General features: G+C 44.4%; 1 protein-coding gene across 6 annotated transcripts in view; it reads right to left on the bottom strand.

Annotated features, from left to right (window-relative positions):
* Positions 1-573: 573 nt before the first annotated feature.
* Positions 574-16,856, bottom strand: part of LOC140723262 (uncharacterized) — an 85,503-nt gene continuing 69,220 nt past the window's right edge. For all 6 annotated transcript variants that reach the window (XM_073037870.1, XM_073037874.1, XM_073037871.1 and 3 more), the window contains 3 exons: positions 11,617-11,652; positions 9,247-9,279; positions 574-1,366 (listed from right to left, as the gene is read on the bottom strand). In XM_073037870.1, coding sequence (XP_072893971.1) covers positions 1,315-1,366; positions 9,247-9,279; positions 11,617-11,652 — 121 coding nt within the window. In that variant the 3' untranslated portion in view covers positions 574-1,314. The remainder of the gene's footprint in view (positions 1,367-9,246; positions 9,280-11,616; positions 11,653-16,856) is intronic.

A 16,856-nucleotide genomic window follows, 5' to 3' on the forward strand; every position in this document is an offset into this window, starting at 1 on the left:
TGCTCCTCTCTCCACAGTTAACATTAATGACCCTGAGTCCCACACACCCACCGGCCCCGTCCTCCGTCCCTGGTGTTACTGTCTCCCAGTAAGACGGGTTTGGTGATTGACCCCGTGGTGATTTGAATGCGTGGGACTGGAGGGGGAGGAGTGTGAGAAAGCCTTCTGCCCCGGAATGGGGGAGACCCTGTCTGTCAACCGACTAATATTCAGCTAAACTCTGCCCACCTCAGCCATAACTTCAGACCAGAATACTTCCACGGTAGGTGACATCATCATAGCAGGAGTTTGTTTAGCCCATCGGGCCCTTGAGAGAAATCCCACTGGTGACATTCTCTGCGTCGGTGTGTCTATGCATTCCCACACTCCCACTCCCCAAGCGGCTTCACCAGCAGCTGGAAGCTGCCTCAGAGTGACTAGGCTTTGGGAGGGAAGTGGGATGGGCTGTTTCAGGCCACTGCATTGTCTGCTCTGGGAGCAGGCTGCTCAATGCGCTCGGTAGAGATTGACAGGCCTTCCCAAAGGTTCGCCGGTACCGAATACAGCAAGGTTCGGTCAAGAGACCGAGACCAGTTTAATGCAAACAGCGTCAGCTTTATTGAGTTATGCAGCTGGATGGAGTAACGGTTATACTACGGCGGGGCAGCGATCAGCGGGATAGTGTATCGTCAGTACCGATACCAGAGAATGTGAACACCGGAAAACTGTAACCCTTTCCCATCATCAGAGCACAGGAGAATTATTGTAGCTACATACAGACAGAGGCATATCACATCGAACACCCGCTGCCCGTTCTGCCCAGTGTGTGCACCTCTCCAGTGCCGACACCAGGGCGGTGAGACAGAAGTGTCCTGTGGCCCCCATCTTCTCCAGTGCGTTCCCCGAGGAAACCCAAACATCCCTTAAAACCCCAAGCGTCAACCTGCGTGACTCGGTGTTTTTAATGTATTCCGGATCTCACTCTTGCACCAGGGATGCAAAGGACCCCGGGACAGGACAAATCTGTCTGTTCCCGACATGGGCACAGTTTTCTCAGGGCTGCTTCCCTTATCAACGCGGTCCGATGTTCCTGGGTCAGTGGAGGACCATGGTGGCCGGAAGTCCTCGAAAAGGTCTCCTAATCTAGCCACATTGCGGTTACTGTGAGAGTGGGTGATGATCCGTCACGTGTTGGTTACCGGGTGCCGAGGCCAGGCTGGGTGAACAGGCCAGTGCAGTGAATACTGAATAGCGGTATGGGAACACGTTGTTAGTGGAGAGCGTGCCGAAAGCGGTGATTGATAGGAAGCAAGGCGGGCGATACAGGGTTCGTCCTCATATGTGTGGGCAATCCATTTCGCCAGTGGCAACGAACCAGACCTCGTTACTGAAAGGTGAAACAGAGAGAGGTGAGGGGAGAGTTCCTCAGTGCAACCACTGTCCCTTTATTGACGGGATTGTATTGGTCAGCAGAGAACCGATCTCAGAAAGCGGCACTGCTTGGCCGGGTGAGCGTGGAGAGCCGGCGGCACAGATGCGCTGGGCAACGCATTCCTACAGTTAGAGAGCATGGAATCTACGATCAGACAGAGTTAAAATATCGCTAGGAAGGAGATTAAATACCCAGGTGTTTTCCACGGATGTTGGGAACTGAAGGATTACGTGAGTCACGACAGGACCGATCAGGAATAACAGAGGAAACATGGGCCTGGTATCGGAGAGGTAGGAAAGTTCCTTAATGAATACTTTCTCTCAGTATTCACGATTCAGAAAGACCTTGACAAATGTGAGCACAACTAGAACAGGCTGATATGCCTGAACAGGTCGATGTTAAGTAGCATGAGTGCGCGCAGCATAAGGAATAAAATGGACGATCTGAAAATTCAGCTGCAGATTGGCAAATATGAGGATGTGGCCATCTCTGAAACACGGCTAAAGAATGGCTGCCATCGGGAGCTGAACGTCCAAGGATATACGGTGTATCGGAAAGATAGGTTAGTAGGCAGAAGGGGTGCTGTGGCTCTGTGTATAAGAAATAATATTAAATAATTGTAAAGAGGTGACATAGGATTGGAAGGTGTAGAGTCACCACGGGTTGAGTTAAGAAATGGCAAGGGTAAAAGGACCCTAATGGCAGTTATATACAGGCCTCCAAACAGCAGCCGGGGTGTCGGTTTACAAATTACAGCAGGAAACAGAAGATCCGTGTCAGAAAGGCAATGTCATGATAATCATTGGGAATATCAACATGGAAGCGTATTGAGAAAACCAGGTCAGTACTGATGGACTCAAGAGAGAGAATTTGTAGAAGTTTAAGGGCTGATTTTCTTTAGAACGGCTTGTTGTTGAGCCCACTAGCGGATCGGTTGTACTGGTTTGGCTGTTGTACAATGATTGGAAGTTGTGAGAGAGCTCAAGGTTAAGGAACACTGAGGAAACAGAGATCACATTATTATCAATTCCGTATTGATATTTGAGAGGGAAAAATAAAATCCAACGTGTCGGTATGTCACTGGAATAAAGGAAATTACAATGGCATGGGGAGGGAAACTGGCCAAAGTTGATTGGAAAGGGACACTTGCAGGAAATAAAAATAATGATATATTTGCAAAGGGGAGAAGGACACTACCGTGGCTGACAAGTGAAGTCAGAGCCGAAGGAAAAGCAAAAGACGGGGCATAAACGGAAGCCATAAACGGAAGCCACAGCTCGTGGGAAGATAGAACATTGAGGAGCTTGTAAGAACTTGCGGAAGTAAAAAAAGAAGGTCATTTGGAACGAAAAGATGAATTACAAGAGGATGCTATTGACTAATATCAGTGAAGATACTAATAGATTTTTTAAGTACATTAAGGGTAAAAGAGAGTCGAGGGTAGATATAGGATTAATAGAAAATGACGCGGGAGATATTGCAATGAGAGATGCAGAGATGACAGAGGAAGTGAATGCGTGTTTTGCATCAGTGTTCACAGTGGAAGACGTCTGCAGTTTACCGGACATTCAACAATGAGAGGGAAGTGAAGAATGTGCAGTGAAAATTACGACTGAGAAGGTACTCAGGACTTTTAATGATCTGAGGGTGGATAAATCTCCTGGAATGATGAAATGTACCCTTGATGTTCTGAAGGAAGAAGCTGGAGAGAATGTGGAGGCGTTAACGATGATCTTTCAAGAATCAATAGATTCTGGTATGGTAGCGGATGACTGGAAAATTTCAAATGTTACTCCGTTATATAGTAAGTGTGGGAGGCAGCAGAAAGGAAACTACAGACCTGTTTGTCAGACATCAGTGCTTGGGAAGTTGTTGGAATTGATTGTTAGAGGTTAGATTACGGAGTACCTGGAGCACATGACAAGATAGGGTAAAACCAGCACGGTTTCCTGAAAGGAAAATCCTGCCTGTCAAACCTAGCACAATTCTTTGTGAAAATTACAAGCCGAGTAGACAACGGTGATACAGTAGACGTGCTTTACTTGGATTTTCAGAAGGACTTTGACAAGGTGCCGCACATGAGTCTGCTTAGCAAGATAAGAGCCCATGGAATTTCAGGGAAGTTACAGGGTGGAGAATTAGCTGATCGACAGAAAACAGAGATTGGGTATAAAGGGATCCTATTCTGGCTGGCTGCCGGTTACCAGTTGAGTTCCAGAGGTGTCGTTGTTGGAACCGGCCATATGGACGATGCATGTCAATGACTTGAACTAAGGTACAAATGGATTTGTGGCTAAATTTGCCGATGATGCAAAGTTAAGCAGAGGAGCGGGTAGTGTTAAGGAAACAGAGAGCCTGCAGAGAGACGTGCGTAATTTGGGGGAATGGGCAAAGAGTTGTCAAAAGAAATACCATGTTGGTAAGTTTATGGTCTTGCACTTAGATGGCAGAAATTAATGGGCAGACTATTAATTAGATCGGGAGAGAATTCAAAATGCAGACATGCAAGGGAAGTGGGAGTCCTTGTGCAGGATACCCTAAAGGTTAACCTCCAGGTTGAGTCGGTTTTTAAACAAGGAGAATGTTGTGTTGACATTCATTTCTCGTGGCTTACCCATAGCCTAGTTTTCGAAGCTCCATGCACCTACCCAGGAGTTTCTTAAAAAACCCTATCGTTTCCCTCTCCACCACCGCCGCCGGCAGCCTATTCCACACATTCACCACTCTCTGCATGAAAACCTACCCCTGACATCTCCTCTGTAGCTACTTACAAGCACCTTAAAACTATGCCCTATCGTACTACCCGTTTCACCCCTGGGAATAATTCTCTGACTATCCACATGATCAATTTCTTTCATTATCCTGTACACACTTAACTGGCCATCTCTCATCTTCTTTCGCTGCAAGGAGAAAACGCCGAGTTCACTCAATCGATCCTCATAAGGCGTACCCCCAATGAAGGGAACATCCTTGTAAATCTGCTCAGTGCCCTTTCTATGGTTTCCACGTCCTTCCTGTAGTGAGGCGACTGGAATTGAGCACAATACTCCAAGTGGGGTCTGAACATGTTCCTATATAGTTGCAACATTACCTCTCTGCTCTTAAACTCAATGCTACGGCTGATGACGGCCAATACACTGTATGTCTTCTTAATCACAGTGAACCTGCGTAGCAGCTTTGAGTGTCATCTGGACTTGGACCCTAAGATCCCTCTAATCCCCCACACTGACAAGAGTCTTACCGTTAATGCTATAATCTGCCATTATATTTGACTTACCAAAATTAACATCTGCGAAACCTCACACTTATCTGGGTTGAACTCCATCTCCCAATTCTCAGCCCAGAATTGCATCCTATCAATATCCCGGTGTAAACTCTGAAAGCCCTCCATACTATCCACAACGCCCCAAGCCTTCGTATCATCAGCAAATTTACTAACCCATTCCTCCACTTCCTCATCCAGGTCATTTATACAAATCAGGAAGAGTAGGGGTCCCAGAACAGATCCCTAAAGCACACCACTGTTCACCGACCTCCATGCAGGGTATGACCCCACTACAACAACACTTAGTCTTCTGTGAGTAAGCCAGTCCTGGATCCCATGCATGCTTATTTTCTCAGTAAGCCTTGCATGGGGTATCTTATCAAATGTCTTGTTGAAATCCATGTACACTACATCCACTGCTCCAATGTGTTTAGTCACATACTCAAAAAATTCAATCAGCTCGTGAGACACTACCTGCCCTTGACAAAGCCATGCGGACTACTCCTAATCATATTACACCTCTCCAAATATTTATAAATCCTGCCTCTCTGGATCTTCTCCATCAACCTACCAACCTCTGAGGTAAGACTCACTGGTCTATAATTTCCTGGGCTGTCTCTACTCCCTTTCTTGAATAAAGGAACAACATCCGCAAACCTCCAATCGTCCGGAACCTCTCCCGTCTCCATTGATAATGCGAAGTTCATCCCAACAGGCGCATCGATCTCTTCGTTCGCTTCTCAGAGTAGCCTGGGGTTCAGAATTCTTCCGTACATTTCCCTGAGAACATCTGTTTCCAAATTATGCTTCCATTTTCCTGCCTGACAGCCTCGTATTTCCCCTTACTTCAATTAGACGTTTCCCTAACTTGTCTGTTCCTGTCCTTCTACAATGCTATGGTAAAGGAGATAGCATTGTGATCACTATCTCCAAAATGCTCTCGCACAGAGATAACTGGCAACTGACCAGATTCATATCCCAATATCAGATCACGTACAGCCTCTCCTCTTGTAGTTTTATCTGCATAATGTGTCACGAACCCTTCCTCAACACACCTAGCAGACTGCATCCCTTCTAAATCCCTCACTCTAGGGAGATGCCAATCAATATTTGGGAAACTAAAATCTCTCACCACAACACCCCTGCTATTATCGCACCTCACCTCACATAGAATATCAGAGCAGGGATGTGATTTTGAGGCTCTATAAGGAATACGTGAGAACTTATTTGGAGTATTGTCTGCAGTTTTGGACTCATTATTTTACAAAGGATATACTGACATTGGAGAAGGTGCAGAGAAGATTCGCAAGAATGAATCCAGCAATGAAAATGTTAATGTATGAGGAACATCTGGCAGCTCTGGGCTGTATTCCCTGGAGTTCAGGAGAATGAGGTGGGATCTCATAGAAACATTTCGAACATTATAAGGCGCGAAAAGATCAGATATGGCAAGTTATTTACCATGGTAAGGGCATCTAGGAAAATAGGGCATAATTTCAGGATTGAAGACCTCCTTTTGGAACTAACATGACGTCAAATTACTTCACTCAGAAGGTGGTAAATCTGTGCAATTTGTTGCCACAAGCGGCTGTGGAGGCCAAGTCATTGGGTGCATTTAAGGCAGAGATAGATAGATTCTGAATTTGCCAAGACATCAAAGGGGATGGGGTAAAGCAGGGGAGAGGGGATGACTGGAAGAACTGGATCAGCCTATGATTGAATGGCGTAGCAGGCTCGATGTCCCGGATCTCTATTATATATTCTGGTTTTATGAGCTGAATCCTTTCAAAAACTTGAGGACAGTTAATCCCTGGTGCCGGAGGAGATATACTCCAGTTTTCTACGGGAAGCACCCGAAGGATATTGCGCGCTTTTGGCGATGGACTTTGCATTCCTATTACCCTCTTCAGTCGTACCGGGGGATTGTAAGCTGCAAATGTTTTCCGTTTTTTCAAAGAATCTAATATTGACACGATGGGAATGATAGAGCAGTAAAGTTCCTCACGAGAGACTTATCCAGAAAGTTATGAGGCATGGGATAAGTGGAACCTTGGCTGCTTGGATAAAATAAAATGGCTTAAAGGATGAAAGTAGAAGGTAGTTGTGGAAAGAAAGTATTCTGCCTGGAGTTCGGTGACTATTGGAGTGCCGGAGGGATCTGCCCTGGAACCCCTGCTATTTGTAATTTTTATAAATGAGCTTGATGTAGAGGCGGAAGAATGGGTGAGTAAGTTTGCGGATGACACGAGGATTGGAGCAGTTGTGGATGGAGCTGAATGTTGTCGAATGTTAACAAAGGATATAGACAAGCTGCAGAGTTGGGCAGAAAAATAGCATATGGAGTTCAATCCGGATAAGTGTGAGGTGATGCAATTTGGAAGGACTAACCAGAAGACTGAGTACAGGATTAATGGTCAGTTACTTAAGAGCGTGGATGAACAAAGGGACTTTGGGGTTCAAATCCATACATCCTTCAAGGTCGCTGCACAGGTTGATAGGGTAGTTTAGAAGGCCTATGGGATGCTTGGCTTCATTAACAAGGGGATTGATTTCAAAAGTAGAGAGGTCATGTTGCAACTCAACAAATCTCTGTTGAGACACTTAGAGTATTGTGTTCAGTTCTGGTCACCTCATAATAGGAAGGATGTGGAAGCTATGGAGAGGGTGCAGAGGAGATTTGTCAGGATTTTGTCTGGTTTGGAGAACAAGTCACATGAAGCAAGGTTATCAGAGATGGGACTTTTCACTTTGGAGCATAGAAGAATGAGCGGGCTCTTGATAGAGGTCTACAAGGTTAAAAGAGGCATAGATAGGGTGGATAGTCAGTACCTGTTTCCCAGGGCACCAATAGCAAACACCAGAGGGCATAGGTACAAAATTAAGGGAGGGAAGTTTAGGGGAGACATCGGGGGTAAGTTTTCTACATAGAGGGTTGTGAGTGCCTGCAATGACTCGCCAGGGATGGTGGTGGAGTCTAAAACATTAGAGGTATTTAAGAGCCTTTTGGACAGGCACATGGAATAAAGAAAAATAAAGAGTTATGGGGAAGTGTGGGTTTAGTACATTTTTTAAGGATTATGTCGGTCGGCACAGCATGGAGGGCTGAAGTGCCTGTACTGTGCTATAGTTTTCTATGGTTCTATGGTTCTAAAGGTTATGTCGTTGTGTGCGAACTGCTGCAGTAGATATGTAGGCACTTCAAGAAATATAGTCTGAATAGAGGTAGTCAGCATGGTCTTGCCAAGTGCAGGTCGTGTCTCAAGAATGCGATTAAATTCGTCCGGGTGCTGCAAACCACGTTGCAGGCTTGTACGATGATGGTGTATACATATATTTTATCAGAAGGTTTGATAAGATTCCTCATTGTTGGCCCATTCAGAAAGTCATGTGATAGGGATTGCAGAGAATCTTGTCCGTGTAGGTAGGGAACTGGCTTGCCGAAGACAGAGTGTGCTAGCAGTTGGAGATTATTCCACCTGGAGTTCAGTGAGATTCTGTGTTCCGTAGAGATCTGATCTGAGACTCCTGGTCTTTTTGAATATTACAAATGATTTTGATGAGGAAATGAATAGACATAGATAACAGGCAAAATATGGATGTTAATGGATAATGTGGTGGGTTGTCGAGGGTTACAAATGGGCATTGATGGATGCAGAACTGGTTTGAGAAATGGCGAGTCAAGTTGAGTATGGGGAAGAGAGAAGAATTGCACTTAGAAAGGTCGAATTAGAATGCAGAATCCATGGATTATGACAGGGTAATTGAAAATATTGAGGAGAAGAAGATCTTTCAGCCTTGACGTCAATTAATCTTTAAAGTTTCCGCGCCATTTAATAGGGTAGTTAAGGATGTGTATGAATGATTTGGGATAATTCGGCGGGGGAGCAAGTTCGGTAGCCGCAAGGTACTGTTGCAGCTTTATAAAACTCTGGTTAAACCACATTTGGAATTTTGTACTACACCGTAGAGTGGATAAGTTTGACAAGGGGAGGGAATTTTAAAGCGATTTGGGGGTATGTATAGGGGCAGCCAGCGGTGCGTTATTACCTATAGTAGTGAGTGTGTGAAACGCAATATCAATGGTGGTGGTATAGACACACACATTAGGGTCATTTCAGAGACTCTCTTAGCACACGGATAATGGAGAAATAGAAGGCTCTGGAGGAGAACAAGTTTAGAGTCGGTAAAACATCAAGGACCAAAGGGCCAACAAAAAGATGTCCTGTTCAATGTTTTCTTATCTACGTACGTGATGAACTAGGATGGTCCGCACAGTTTATAATAGGGAAGATCATGCCTGGGCAACGTTTCAGGAGCACAAGGTAGGGACAGGGGTCACTGACCACACCAGTTTCGTGGACTCACTAAACAGCGAAAGGAAGCTGTTCAAAACCGTTCCTTCCCTCGAAGGAGCAGAGTGAGGAGATTTTTTTTCTCTTTCTCGCCACCGTAGCGCTCCCCACACCCCGCTCTCCTCACCCCCACCGTGCATGAGCACAAGCCTGGTACTGTAACGTCTCTGGTTCATCAACTAGCGCAATCACAGACACAACATTCCAATGCCACTTACCCTGCCGGCATCGAGCTGAAGTCATACGATACCCTGATGGAGATTGTGGAAAAATAAGAAAAAGTAATTAATGGCCCGACATCTTGAAGTTAACAATCCACAATCCACATCTCACTCACACTCAACACTGATCCCTTCCTGATGTGCTCAGAGGCAGCACCGGGACACGTTGGACCTCCGGATTTAACATCAAGTTCAACTCTTCAACCAAACTCCTTTCCTTAGTTTACTCCAAACCAGAGAACCCTGCTGCAGTTCACTGTGGGCGCTGCCCCAGCTTACCTCCCTTCTCACATACACACACGATGCAGCAGTTACACCGTTTCACTCTTCGGAGGAGCAATGTGAAGAGAGATGCTTCTGGAATAGGTAGCGTGCGATCACACTGATTGGTTTGCAGTACAGGGTCTGCATTAGCTGCTAGAACATTAATGAACAGCCAGGTAATGAACGCAACAACCTGTGTAAAATTAAAGTTTTGATCTCATTGGAAATTTCAACTTCCCCAATACAAAAATGTACATTCTCAATGCAAGGCGATTAGATGGGGAGAATTTATTAACTGGATGCTTTATTAAATGAATATGTGCACCGTCCAACGAGAGGAGGTGCCGACCTGAAAAAGCTAACATAAGTAAAGCTCCGTAAATTCGGATCAAACGGAGCAAATCAGGAGTATAACGAAGCCAGTAATGTAGGGAAAAAAAGAATGAGGAGAACCAAGAGTCCTTGGCAAGCAGGATTAGGATGAATTTAATTAAGCAACATTCCATACAAATGTCAGGAACAAACGAATGACTATGGACAGTGTATGATTATTGAATTTTTTCGGAGTGGCGGGAGGCTAGGTTTGCTTTAATGCGGAAAATGTGAGTGACGTATTCACTGAGTATTTTATTTCCGTATTTATCTGGGTAAAAGACATGGAGGAGCAGCAGATTGGTGTTCTGTTTATAAATATGTTAGGTGTTTAGAGCAAAATTAGGAGAAACACCTCGGGCCTCGGAATGATTTTTCAGGTGAATAAGTCTCCAGGACATGATGGGAGTTCCATAGGTTAGTGAGGGAAGCAAGAGACGGGATTGCACGATCCTTGGAAAAATATCCTCTCTAGCCACATGCGAGATGCCAGAGGACAGGCGAATGGCTAAAGTTTTACATCTTCATGAAAAGCGAAAAAAGGGAATTCCTGGAAACTATTTACCATTGAGGCTCAGGTTAGTTCCATTCCAGTGAGATATTAATTATTGAATGGCCTTATTGAACCTGGAGTTTTAATTAGTGAAGCACAGCAAGGATCTGGGCTGCGACCTCTTCTGTTTGTGGTGTGAATAAATAACCGGGATGCAGATATCGACAGGTTTGTGAATGATATCCAGAATTGATGGAGTTGTGGATTGTGTAGAAGGACTTGCAAAACGTACAGCGCAACATAGATCAGTTGCAGATATAGACAGAAAAATGGTAGAAGCAGTTCAACCCACATAAATGTGGGATGTTGCACCTTGGTAGGGAAAATGCTAGGAGAAAGTACACTCCAAAAGGAAAGACCAATAACTGTGTTGAGTTTAGGGAGAATTTGGGGTCCAAGTTGAGAGCTCGTCAGTAACAGGTATAAAGTTCGATAAAGCGACTAAGGAGGTTTAAGCAATGTTCGCTTTTATTAGTTGAGGAATTAGTATAATTGCGAGTAGGTTATATTGCAAGTTTATAAACATCTGGTTCGGCCGCATCTAGAGTATTGAATACAGTTTTAGTCATGCCACCATGGGAAGGATGTTGAGGCTTTGGGCAGGGTGCAGAAGAGGATTACCAGCATGCTGCCTGGTTCAGAGGCCATGTGCTAACTTGAGAGATACAACAACTTGTGTTGTTTTCTTTGGAGCGGAGGGGCTGAGTAGAAATTATGAGACGCATAGATGGAATACACAGTATCTTTTTCCCAGGGCAGAAATATCTAATATTAGAGGTTGTAGGTTGAGAGGGGGTAGGTTCGAGGGTGATGTGAGGGGTAACTTTTTTTAACCCAGAGATTGGTGAATGTTTGGACTGTACGGTCTGGTGAGATAGTAGAGGCAAATAAATCAGAGGTTATAAGTGACGCTTAGATATGATGCTCCATGATTGTGAGTAACGTGGAAGATTATGGACATTGCGTATGTTGGAGGGATTTGGTTTAGGAGAGGTTTTATTTACTCTTCAGTTCGGCACCATATTGTTGGCCGAGGGGCCTGTTGCAATACTGTACTCTCCTGTGTTCTATGTTCTGTCTCTGCCACCCTTCCAGCAGCATGGAACCACACCCGATGTCGCGATGCCTTTGTTTCATTTAACGCCTCCTCACAGACACAGCTTTCGAATTCCACTTACCCGCCCATAGAGACTTCTGTTCCCCAGAAGGATCTCCTATTTGAAGGACGTGAAGAAGTTAACAAAAATGGTTCAGTGAAAAACGCTCAGAGACACGGTGCAGTGTTCACTCAGCCTTCTCTCGGTGCACGGTGCGGGTTGAGGTGCTGCCTTTAAATGTGACGATACAGAGTGTCCATATGTTATGGAGACTCAGAAGTAAAGAGAGGCTGAGGGAACGCAGGATTTCTGAGACCGAGCGCGTTGCAAATATTTTCGTAAAACTGTACATATATTATTAATACGCATTCTTTATTTACATAATTCATTATGGGCTATGTGTGGGAGGTACATGAATGGCATACGTTATTAGTATGCCAATAACGTCATTAGTTAATAGAAAACTAAGTAGACAAGTTATCTGCACACCTTTGTATTTCATTTTGATTATTTACTAGAGTTGGTAAGTATAACAACATTGGATAGGAAGGCATCAGTGTTGTGGGCAGAGAATGGTAGTGTTACCCTGGGTCAGATCTTCTGGTTCTCATAGAAAAGGACAAAAGTGTGAGCACAATTCCCGTGTTGCATCTACAGGGAGTGGAAGCATTGGCTCGAATGATTAGGGGAGAACACAGCTGTGGAAAGTGTGCAGTCCAGAGGGGCCACAAGATATATACCTTTACGTAAGAAAACAAACGTTGGGCCCCAAGGAATATTTGACAGATTGAAATTGACGGTGAAGAGTTTGGAACGGAGAACAGGGAAAATTACTGTGGGATGAATTGTGTACTGAGCAGCTGCTTTCATTCAATAAAACCCCAGTAATATGCTCGAAATGCACGAGATATCGGAATCAGAGCGAGTATTACGGCCATCACAAAAAAACAGTTGGTGGGAGGATTGAACAGTGTGGAAGTGAGGAAATCACCTGGGTTAGATTAACTTCACGTCAGGCTTCAGAAAGGCACAGCGGAATACATCGTCGAGGCATTGTTAGGAAAAGTATCAGAAGATTATAAATGGTGAATGTGACACTGCGCTTTTGACCAGGGGAGCGGGGAAGACGGCAGCTGCTTCGTGGGCAGTTATCCGACCTTGGCTACGCTGAGCTGTTTGAGAGTCCTTCCAAGAGCTTGGAAAATTACTGTATCCCCATGGTAAACTCGTACAGAAAGTGAGAGCGCTGTGCTGGTTGCCCACAGAAAGCTGCGGGTGGTTTGGTGATCACTGGCGTTCCGCAGGGATCTGTGTTTGGAGCCCTACTCCATGTGATATTTATAAATGATTTAGATCAGCAGGTGCAACGGTGAGTTAGGAAATTTGATAATGGTACAAGGTTGATTGCAGGATAGTGCCCACGAAGACTCGGCAGGACATCTGAAAATTTTGACAAACTTCTATAGGTGTGTATTTAGAGTATCTCAACTGGCTGCATTACACCTTGCTGTGTATAGACCGATGCCCTTGAACGGAATATCCTTGAAAACGTAGTGGACACCACCCAGTCGATCACGAATATTACCCCGCCTTCAACCGCTGAAAACTTCTGGATGGAGGCTGAGGCAGAAAATCAGCATCCATCATCGAGGATCCCTACAAGTCTGCTCATGCTGTATTCTCGCTGTTGTCATATTTAAGAAGGAACAGGCACCTTACAAACCACAGAGCCTGGTTCAGGTTCTGGTTCTCGAACCAGAAGAGATTACTTCATTCAATTTACTCGCCCATTGCTAAACTGTTCTCAGAATCTATGCACACTCCCAATGACTCTGTATCTGATAATCTGCATATCGACATTTATTGCTTCCTCAGCTGTTATTATTACGATTTCTTATTTTCCATTTTGGCTTTCCACGTGTTGTTCATTCGGTTCAGTGGTCGCTTATCTGTCTGTTGGCTGTAACATTACGAGAAGATTAGAAGAGCACAGGGCCGTAACGTTCAGGCGCAGAATGCACCCATTTGGTCCATTGAGCCTGTTGCATCATTTTATCACAGCTGATCCATTTTGTGTTCCCTTTCGGCCACTATCTACTGTCTTCTCACGTATCCCTTCAGGTCCTGACAAATCAGCATTCAGTGTAGCTGTGTCTGTAATATACTAAATAACTCGGCACAACAACTGCCTGTGGCAACTAAGTCCACAGATTTACTTTCTAAAGGACACCCCTCTATTCTGCTGTTTCCTCTTGTCTTAGACTCCGGCACAATTGGACGTAAACCTTCAAATTATCTCTATCGAAAAACTTTCAACATTCAATGGGTTTGAATTCGGACACCCTCGCTCTTCTGAACTCTAATGAGGAGAGGCCAAGAACAATCAGATGTTTCCCAGTGACCACACATTTTACTTGCACGTCCCATTCTCATTCTGATATGTCTATTCATGGCCTCCTCTACTGTCAAGATGAAGCCACACTCATGTTGGAGGAACAACACCTTATATACCGGCTGAGTAGCCTCCAACATAATGGCATGACCATTGACTTCTCTAACTTCCGTTAATGCTCCTCCTCGCATTCTTACCCCATTGCTGGCATATTTATTTGCTTCTTTTTCTCTCTCTTTCTGTCTCTCTCTGCCCATTACTCTGCTTGTTCTCCATCTCCCTCTGGTGCTCCCCTCCTCCTTCCTTTCTTTCTTTCTTTCTCCCGAGGACACCCGTTCCATGATCCTTTTCCTTCTCCAGCTCCGTATCACTTTGGCCAATCACCTTTCCAGCTCTCAGCTTTACCCCACCCACTCCGGTCTTTTCCTATCATTTCGCATTTCCCCCTACCCCCACCGCGTTGAAATCTCTTAGTAACTTTCCTTTCAGCTAGTCCTGACGAAGGGTCTCGGCCCGAAACGTCGATAGTGCTACTCCTGTTAGATGCTGCCTGGCCTGCTGCGTTCCACCAGCATTTTGTGTGTGTTATTTGTATTTCCAGCATCTGCAGATTTCCTCCTGTTTGTTTTTTACATGACAGTCCTTCCAATCCCAGACAAATTTTCCTGAACGTCCTTTGAATTCTCGAAAATGTCAGCACATCCTTCCTTAGAAGAGAGGCCCGAAACTGCGTACAAACTCCAAGTGAGTCCTCTTCAATGCTATAGAAAGCCTCAATATTACGGCCTTGCTTTCTTCTATGCTACTTCTCTTGAAATAGATGCTGACATTGTACTTGCCTTCCGCACCTGCGATTCGGCAAGGAAACCTGACTTTATATTCTTGCTCAAGGACACCCGAAATCCTTTGCCCCTCGAATCTTTGATTTTGTTTCTGCCGTTGGAAAGTAACCTACCCATTTATTTCTTCTGCCAAGTTACATAACCATCAACTTTCTGACAAGTATTCTATCTGCCACTTGTTTGTGCATTCGTTTCATCTGACTAAGTCTTTACCTAGCCCATTAATCTCCTCTAAACTGTCTGAAAGTCTACATATTTCGTATCATCTGCAAACTTCGCCACAAAGGTATCAGTTTATTATTCAATTCATGACACGAAACTTTAAAAGAAGCTCTCCAAACACTGATCCCTGAGGAGCAACCATAGTCACCGGCAGACAACCAAAAAGGGGTCGCTTTATTCGCACAATTTGCCTTCTGCCTATTCATGCTAGTATATTTTCTGTAATACCATCGGCTCTTACGTTGTTAAGCAAACTCACGAGCGGTACCTTTTTGAGGGCATTCTGAAAGTCTATGTATATATCATCCCCCTCTGGCTATGTTGCTTCTTATTTTCTCAAAAAAAAAAACAACAGATTTTCAAACAGGAGGTTCCCTTGAGGATATCTTGCTGATCAGGGGCTCTTTTATCATGGGTCTGCAACTTCGCCGAACTACATCCTTACCAACCGCTGATGTCGGGTTAACCTGTCTATAATTTCTTTAAATGTACGCCTCTCCCTTCTTGAGGAGTTACGTGTCATTTGCAATTTGCCATTCCTCCGCAACCATGTCTGAGGATTTATTTCGGAACCAGGACAATTAATGCCTCCAGAATCTCTTCAGTTCTTCTTCAGAAACCTGGAATGTATGCCATCCAGAACAGGTGACATCCACATTACCCATTTCCTAGAATTTTCTTCTTTGAAATGGCAACTTCTCACACTTCTGCCCGCTGTGACTCTCTATCCCCTGAAGTTTTCCACAGTAACGTGTGATGCAAAATACTTGTTCAGTTCGTCCGCCTTTTCCCTGTCCCCCATTACCAACACTGCAGCTTTGTTTCCAAAAGTCCGATATCCACCCCCGTCACTCTTGTACACAGTATGCATCTGAATAAACCTTTGACGTCGTATTTAATATTATTGGGTACTTCGTCTTCGCGTTCCAAATTTTTCTTTTCAATTAATATTTATTTCTCTTCTGCTGGTTTTTAAATGTTTCCCAGTCCTCTAACTTCCCATTAATGTTTGCTCTACTATAAGAATTCGTTTTGTCTTTTGTGTTGCTTTTGACGCCTCCTGACAGAAATGGATGTCACTCATTTACTTTACAATGCTTCTTCCTCTGAAGGGTGTATATAACCAGCGCCTTCCTAATTTTTTTCGGAAATTCCAGCCATTGGTGCTCTGCCTTCAAAGCTGCCGGTGCAGTTTTCCATTCAATTTTAGCCAACTCCTCTCTCATGCCAATGCAATTCCATTTCCGCCGTGGTAATGATGATACATACGACTCTAGCTTCTCCGTCTCAAATGTCAGTGTGAATACCTCTTAACGTAACTGGGAAGAAAATAACTTTTGGTATCGTGCATTATATTATTGGCTAGTATGCCACCAAATTTCATCTCTTCCCTTTTTATCACTTTTAGTTGCCTTTTGCTGGATATTTTAAAAACAGCGGAAGCATCCAATTTACCGCTGACTTTTGCTACCTCATATGTCCTCTCCTTTTTGTAATGCAATCCTTACCGCCCTTTGTCAGCCACGGTTGACTAGCCGTGCGACTTGATAACATTTTCCTCTGCGGTACACATCTGTCCTGTGCCTTGGAAAATTAAAACCAGAAACATCTCTGATTTCCCGTCAAGTCAGCCAGTATCTTCCTCCAATCCACCTCGGCAAGCTCCTTTCCCATGGGCCTCTATATCCCTTTAATTCATTGCGATACTGATTCATGTGAGTTACGCGACTCCCTCTAAAATTGTAGTATAAATTCAATCATATTATGAGCACACTCTCCTGAAGGTTTTTTTTTGTCCTACTTTAATCTCCCTCATAAGGCCTGGTTTATTACACAACAACTAATCTAATATTGCCTCTCCCTGA

This window comes from Hemitrygon akajei, unplaced genomic scaffold, assembly GCF_048418815.1.
Source record: "Hemitrygon akajei unplaced genomic scaffold, sHemAka1.3 Scf000106, whole genome shotgun sequence".
Lineage (NCBI taxonomy): Eukaryota > Metazoa > Chordata > Chondrichthyes > Myliobatiformes > Dasyatidae > Hemitrygon > Hemitrygon akajei.